The 7,476-nt window shown below is 41.9% G+C and overlaps 1 protein-coding gene across 1 annotated transcript in view; it reads left to right on the forward strand.

The window, feature by feature from the left end:
* Positions 1–242: 242 nt before the first annotated feature.
* Positions 243–7,476, forward strand: part of LOC111153064 (polycystin 1 like 3, transient receptor potential channel interacting) — a 61,495-nt gene continuing 54,261 nt past the window's right edge. The window contains 3 exon segments of the mRNA XM_022511864.1: positions 243–250; positions 1,397–1,692; positions 3,169–3,294. Of these exon segments, the coding sequence (XP_022367572.1) occupies positions 243–250; positions 1,397–1,692; positions 3,169–3,294 (430 nt within the window).

The following is a 7,476-nucleotide window of genomic DNA, read 5'->3' on the forward strand; positions in this document are numbered from 1 at the left end:
TCCCGAACGATTCCATTGCGGCGAAAACCTGGTGGACTCTATTTAGAAACCTTCCATATTAATTGGATACTCTTTCCTGGCATTTGAAGACATTTCAGTTTTTTAGTTTCATTTCTGTCTCCCAAGTGCCCATCCCACCCGCCCCACACAGAATTACTTCTTTCCCCTTTTAAATACTTGACACTTGCCATGCATTTACTCATGTTGACTCCTGCTGAGATGACCAGTCCCTCTATCTCAAGATGGTCAAGTGCTGGGAAAAATTTCTTCCTCATCTGAGTCTTCATAGATATATGCTGTCCAGTGGCACTCTCTTTATTAACTACAATTGTTAGGTCTTCCCCCACCCCACCCCCCAGCTAGACTGTAAATGTTTTGAAAGTAAGGAACATACCATATTTATCTTTAGTTCCATTACCACATTGTTTTTTCAAACCGAGGGAGGAGTGTATTCTTGGCATAGACACTTAAGAGAATATTGGATACTGGTGTCTTTCTGTAATGATTTTTAAAAATAATATATCATTTGGGCCATTTGGACAACCACCTGAACCCTGAAACCTACCAAGCTATTTCAGTGGCCACATTTTATTGTATTCATTCTCATATTTTGGTACCAAGAAAGAAAACTGGCTGAAATAAACGATGGGTGGCTTGCAGGTGAAGGACAAATGACATGCTGTATGAACGAAGGTTTTTCAGCAAGTTAAATAAAGTGGTGAGAGAATGGATTTTTGCTACAGCATGAGATAGCTTGCCTGCCAAATCAGAACAACCTGTGTGGTCATAGCTTGTTTCTCTGATAGCTATTCAGTGCAGCCCGTTTTCATTTCATTGGTTTTCAGTTCTGTGTGTATTTAATTTGTATTCTTCCATCAGATATTTATTTTTTTGTTTTTATGATTGTGTAAGAGCTTTAGCATATAGGTTATGCCTAGTTTTATGTTTGAACGTATTTAAAAAGCAGAATACAATAATTTAAATTTGTCCTGGGGTTCTGTGAGAATGGTTTCCTTTAAAACACACATACACTACATTTCTTAATTTTTAGCAACATTGACTTAGCTATTCCACATCTTCTATTCCTTTACAGCCTAGTCTTAGCAAATAGCTATTGTAAAGCTAAAGGCAGAGCTGGCTGTGTAGACACAGGTGTGGATGCTTTATAAATGCCCATTGCTTTATTGATCTTTGCTGTTTATTTTCAGCTCGTAGGGACTTCACCTGGGTTCTTAAAAACAAAAACAGAAAAAACAAAAAGCCTTTTATCTCCTTCTCAAATTATTCCCTCTTCCTAAAAGAATGATACTAATAAATATGACAAACCCACCAAGAATATATTTAAAGGACCAGTCAGCTGCTGAGCCCCTACACTGTTCTTGCTCACAATTCACAGAGAAAATGTTCTCGGGGAAGGAATCTGGCTTTCGTTATGTATCAGAACAGGTGTCATTCTAGGAAATGAGCTAAATATCCCAGAGCGACACGGTACAAATCATTGTTACCAACTTAACAGGTTTCACTGCAGCTACGAGGAAGCAGAAAATCACTGTCATGTCCAGGGGGGACACCTTGCTTACACTTGGAACCTGGAAGTTCAGAATCTTCTCTGGGACTCTCTAGAGGAAGGGAGTAAGTGGTGGATTGGGCAAAATCTAAAGCACCTGGGCAAACATCAAGAGAAAAACAACCCAGATAAGGCTCTGAGATGAGTGTTTATAAAAGTCCTTACTTTTATTCTGGAACAGGAGAAAGAAAAAAATTTAAATCTTTCCGCTTTTGTATATAGAAAAAATCAGTCGCTTTACTTCATTAACCACAGTTCCTCTGCTATATTTATATTTTGGGGCTTTAACCTTTGATTTGTCTGTGTAGAAAGACAGTGAGATTTTCTCAGCGTTTATCAAAAGCTAGCATACCTGATATTTCACTGAAAGTGCTGTGTAGGATTCTAAAATGGGAAACTTTTAAAAAAAAATATTTCATTCATTTATTTGAGAGAGAGAGAGCATGAGAAGGGGGAGGGTCAGAGGGAAAAGCAGAATCCCTGCCAAGCAGGGAGCCCGATGTGGGACTCGATCCCAGGACTCCAGGATCATGACCTGAGCCGAAGACAGTCCCTTAACCTACTGAGCCACCCAGGTGCCCCTAAAATGGGAAACTTTTTATGGCCACTTTGTTCCTGGCAAATATCGCCTCATCATTCTTGGCTCCAAGTTTCCTAATTCAGAAGCCAGAAGAGAAATTATTTGCCTGTTACCTTTCTTACAGAGATATTTTCAAAGTCATGCACCGTAATATTGTGGTCTTGGAGAAATAGCTAAGGCCATGTTATATGACCATCATCTTCACTGAAGTCTAGGTAAACTAATACAAAGCCTTGTGATAAAGAGCACATAATATGAAAAAATAAATTATCTATAACGTGTGGGCAGAGAGAAGCTTAACTGCTTCAGTGTTAATACTTTTCTGGAGGCAAGCAACCTTAGCTTGACATTAACCTGACCTCCAGGATCCTGCAAGTCTTCCTAACATCTAAAAATCCCTTTGGAGGGAGAGGGTGGTTGGGTTGTGGACACTGGGGAAGGAATATGCTGTGGTGAGTGCTGTAAAGTGTGTAAACCTGGCGATTCACAGACCTGTACCACTGGGGCTAATAATACAGTATATGCTAATAAAAATTAAAAAAAATAAAAAATCCTTTTGGAAACTTCCTTTATCTCATCCCCTGACTGAGAAATATAGGTTAGCAATCATCCTTCAAACGTATGGCCCAGTGATAGCCATCTAAATGGTCTTGTAACTAAGGTTTACTACACAGTAGAAAATGACCCCCTCAAGGTCCAGGAAACCTTGCTTTCAAATTACTTAGAGACTTCCCTAACCCTTCCCAATTGGAAAGAATGTAATCAGTCACTCTTCACAATCCCAGGGTAGCTCTTTCTGCCCTCAGGTCCTGTCCCAATGTTTAATAAAACCACCTTCTTGCACTGAAGATGTCTCAAGAATTCTTTCTTGACCATTTGCTTCTGGACCCTCAATAACACATCACATTTGGGGGATATCCTAAGTTCCATCTCTTAGAAGCTAGCAAAATTTGGTTTTCATATTTACTTTGAAAAAAGGTTGATTTTGGAGTCTGAGGCTCATCTGGGTCTGGTCCTCCTATGGCAGGTATCGTGGGTCCCCGGCCCCTGGAGCTGCCCAGCTGCACTTACATGTCCAGAAATTCCAACTGGATCTCATCAAAAGTGGACTTGTGCCCCCTGGAACATTCTTTCATTTGCCAGGCTGGTAAGTGATGAAGCCCCATCCCACCAAATTCATAATTTCTAGAAACTGATTCTACATCAGGACAGCATGCAGACGTATTGGTTAAGGAGTCTGTTCCATGAAAGGGAGATATATGCCAAGTGACATCCAAAGGAGGAGGCAACAGAGGAAAGAAAAAGCCTGGTAAGTCCAGCTTGACAAGAAGTGGTTTTTTAAGAAGGAACCACCCAAGAGGAGAATGCTTAAGAGTAGATGTGTGTCCTAGTCCTGTCTCCGGGGCAGATCATGGACATTATGCCTCAAGGTTTACTTAAGGGTTTGGTTAAATGAAAAGAAAAAAAATGGGGGTTGGGAGAGAATGTGCTTAAGAAGGTTTCCTGTCGCAGAGTCTGTGATGATAGCGCAAAGGATGCGCTGTCATGATCTTCGTGATACTGATTGGAGTGAGAAACTCTTCATCTGGAATGACTTTCATATACATCCCACTCTGGTAGTTAGACCTGTGCCTGATGTTGCTTTCGTTTCTTGACTTGGGTGATGTGAGAGAAGGGGTCGGAGTAAACTCTATTTTCCTCACGTGCACCCCCAAGCCATTCGGCACTTGGGCTTCAGAGGGAAGATCACAAAAGCAAAGGAGGAAAGTAGAATATTGGTGGGGGAAGATGAGAAGGTGAAGGGTGACGAGGCTGTTGTCGTGTCGGTTTCCTTCGCAGGAGTAGGCGATGAGAATTGTGTGCCTGAAGTTGGGTGTGTGGTTTTTCAATCTATGTTTCTCATGGTGGGTGTGTCCAGCATTTATTCTTAGTTCAGTGAATTCTCGAGGACCTTACAGTGTCGCAGTCTGAGTAAAAATTTTGTTCCACTTTAAAAAGTCACAAATACATTCTTATTAAAATATGACGCATCTGGGAAGCCTGGGTGGCTTGGTCAGTTAAGCGTTTGCTTTTTTCACTCCGGTTATGATCCCAGAGTCCTGGGGTCAAGTCCTGCATTGGGCTCCCTGTTCCGAGGGGAGTCTGCTTCTCCCTCTGCCTGCTGCTCTTTCACACACACACACTCTTGTCGTGGCTGGCACGACAAATCGACCAGGAACGTGAGGGTAAGAGGATGGTGAAAAGAAATTAAGAGACAGAGATGGGAACAGGAGGAACACTGAGGATGATGTCCAACAGTGCCAGTTTTATTCCACATCTTACAATCATTTATAAGGCAGATCACAATAGGAGTAATACATCAGTACCTAGTCAGATGACCGCAAGTTTCTATAACAAGTTTATATTAACTACAGGCAAACCTCGTGATGTCAGGTAGTCTCGGCTAAAGCCATTAGCAAGACAATCAACCAGGGAGTGGGTTATGGGAGGTACAGGAACAACAAGGACCAACTAAGAATTCATGACCCTGACCACATTGTTCCCTTCTGTAGGGAAGGTGTGTGGGAAGTCACGTAGGCCAGCGCACGACACATAGCACAGACCCTTTTTCAGTGTTACTCAACTTTCCTGTCCTTGACTTCTTATCAAGGTGTCTGGACTTTGGAGGAGACATAAGTCAGGGCCTGGTTTGATCCACAACTCCAACCATGCCATAGCCTCCAATACACTCTCTCTCTGACAAATAAAATCTTTTAAAAAAAGTGAAATATCAGGGCGCCTGGGTGGCTCAGTGGGTTAAAGCCTCTGCCTTTGGCTCAGGTCATGGTCTCAGGGTCCTGGGATTGAGCCCCGCATCGGGCTCTCTGCGCAGCGGGGAGCCTGCTTCCTCCTCTCTCTCTGCCTGACTCTCTGCCTACTTGTGATCTCTGTCTGTCAAATAAATAAATCTTTAAAAAAAAAAAAATGAAACATCTATAGGTTCTTGATAAAACAGAACACAGTGCAATATTTGTTTATTATAAGGAAAAAAAAAAGATCCCCTTCCTCAGATGATATTGAAACGACCCTGTATTTCAGGGTAATAAATTTTTGGCTTCCAGCTTCTCGTTCTCCACCCTTTCAAGCTCTCTGTGATACGCTTGCTGGATTTTGCTTTGATAGCACTGTTGTTGGCGAGGCCAAGGTTGTGAGGCCAGTCTCTGCGCAAATCAAGTGGTCCCATGTTTGTCACAAATGTGAGTGTGCCACCTTACGATTGTGAACTGTTTTACATCCTTACAGGAGGTTATTGGGCCCAAATCCTCTCCAGGATAGGAAAAACAACCCTTAATACAGCCTAAATGATGATGATTTCCCATTCATTTTTCACTCTTCAAGAGTTGAGTTTTTAGACATTTTCACCTACTCTTGGTTTTGGAGTGAAAATGCATTTTTCTGATATTATCACTCATGTACTTGCAAGAGATTACTGCTCTGGAATATGGAGTGTTCGTACAGCAGATAATCTTGGGCAAAAAGAATTTTAGAGGCATCTCGCTGAGTCAGTGAAGCATACAAACTCACAACGTCTCGGGATTGTGAGTTTGAGCCCCATGTTGGGTGGAGATATTAATTACACATAAAATCCTTAAAAATAAATAAGTAAAATTTTAAAATAAAAAAATAAAATCTTGGGAAAAAAACAACAAAAAATGTTTTGAAAGAGAATTCTATTCCATTATCTAAGCCAACTCAGCAGATTCTGAACTTGTAATCCTGTGATGAGATATAATGTTTCTGTGGTTGAGAGCTCAAGCTCTGAAGTCAGATGTCTGAGTTCATGTCTTCATTCTGGAACTTTCCTGTTGTGGCCCCTCGGCAGTCCTTCAGAGGACTGTTATGAGGGTTAGTAAGATAATACAAGTACAGTATGAGAACAGCGCCTAGCAGTTATTACTGATAATATTATGAAATTTCTCTTTTTTGTGTAAAGTTCATTACTGCTTCTAGATAGCATCACATTCCTGTCAAAGGTCATTGGATATCTTGGAGATCCAGTATTGCTAATTATCTTTAAAACTAAAGTATTAGCACGATATAATTGCTTAGTATTCAGAACTAGCCATTGTTGGGGCACCGGCTGGCTCAGTCAGAAAAGCATGTGACTCTTGGTCTCTGGCTTGTGAGTTCAAGCCCCATGTTGGGTGTAGAGATTACTTAAATAAATAAAAAAAGAAGAAAAGAAAGAAAAAGGAAGGAAGGAAGGAAGGAGGAAAGAAAGAGAAAGACTGCCCTTTTTTTTTTTTTAAGATTTTTTAAAAATTTATTTATTTGACAGAGATCACAAGTAGGCAGAGAGGCAGGCAGAGAGAGAGTAGAGAGAGAAGCAGGCTCCCTGCCAAGCAGAGAGCCCGATGCGGGGCTCGATCCCAGGACCCTGATCATGACCCCAGCCGAAGGCAGAGGCTTTAACCCACTGAACCACCCAGGCGCCCCAGGAAGAAAAAGAAAAGAAAGAAATTGCTATTTTATTGTGAACTTAAGAAGTGCCTCTTCAGGGCACTTGGATGGCACAGTCGGTTAAGCATTCAAATCTTGATTTCGGCTCAGTTCATGATCTCAGGGTGGTGAGATGGAGCCTGCCTAAGATGCTCTCCTGTGCCCCTCCCCTCTCTGCTCCTGCACATGCTCTCTCTGTCTCAAGGGAGGAAGGCAGGCAGGGAGGCAGGCCTCTTCCAAAATAACATGTTGGTGGGAGAAGTGTTTGTAAATTTGTTCCTTAACGTTCAAGAGAGAAGTTTAATGTTTCATATTATGAAGTATTGTTGCCCAAAAATAGACAAATGCAAATTAAAACTGAGATACCATTTCCCACCTAACACATGGGCATGAATCCACAAACTTAACAACGTATTCCATTGGCAAGACTGTAGGGAAACAGATACTGCCCTAAATTGCTAACAGGAATGCGAGAAGATACAGTTTCTTTTTTTTCTCTTTTTTCTTTCTTTCTTTTTTTTTTTTTTTAAGATTTTATTTATTTTTCTGACAGAGAGAGATCACAAGTAGACAGAGAGGCAGACAGAGAGAGAGAGGGAAGCAGGCTCCCTGCCGAGCAGAGAGCCTGATGCGGGACTCAATCCCAGGACCCTGAGATCATGACCTGAGCCGAAGGCAGCGGTTTAACCCACTGAGCCACCCAGGCGCCCTTTTTTTTTTTTTGGATAGAGATCACAAGTAGGCAGAGAGAGGAGGAAGCAGGCTCGATCCCAGGACCCTGAGATCATGACCTGAGCCGAAGACAGCGGTTTAACCCACTGAGCCACCCAGGCGCCCTTTTTTTTTTTTT

This window comes from Enhydra lutris, unplaced genomic scaffold, assembly GCF_002288905.1.
Source record: "Enhydra lutris kenyoni isolate GAN:26980312 unplaced genomic scaffold, ASM228890v2 scaffoldscaffold30, whole genome shotgun sequence".
Lineage (NCBI taxonomy): Eukaryota > Metazoa > Chordata > Mammalia > Carnivora > Mustelidae > Enhydra > Enhydra lutris.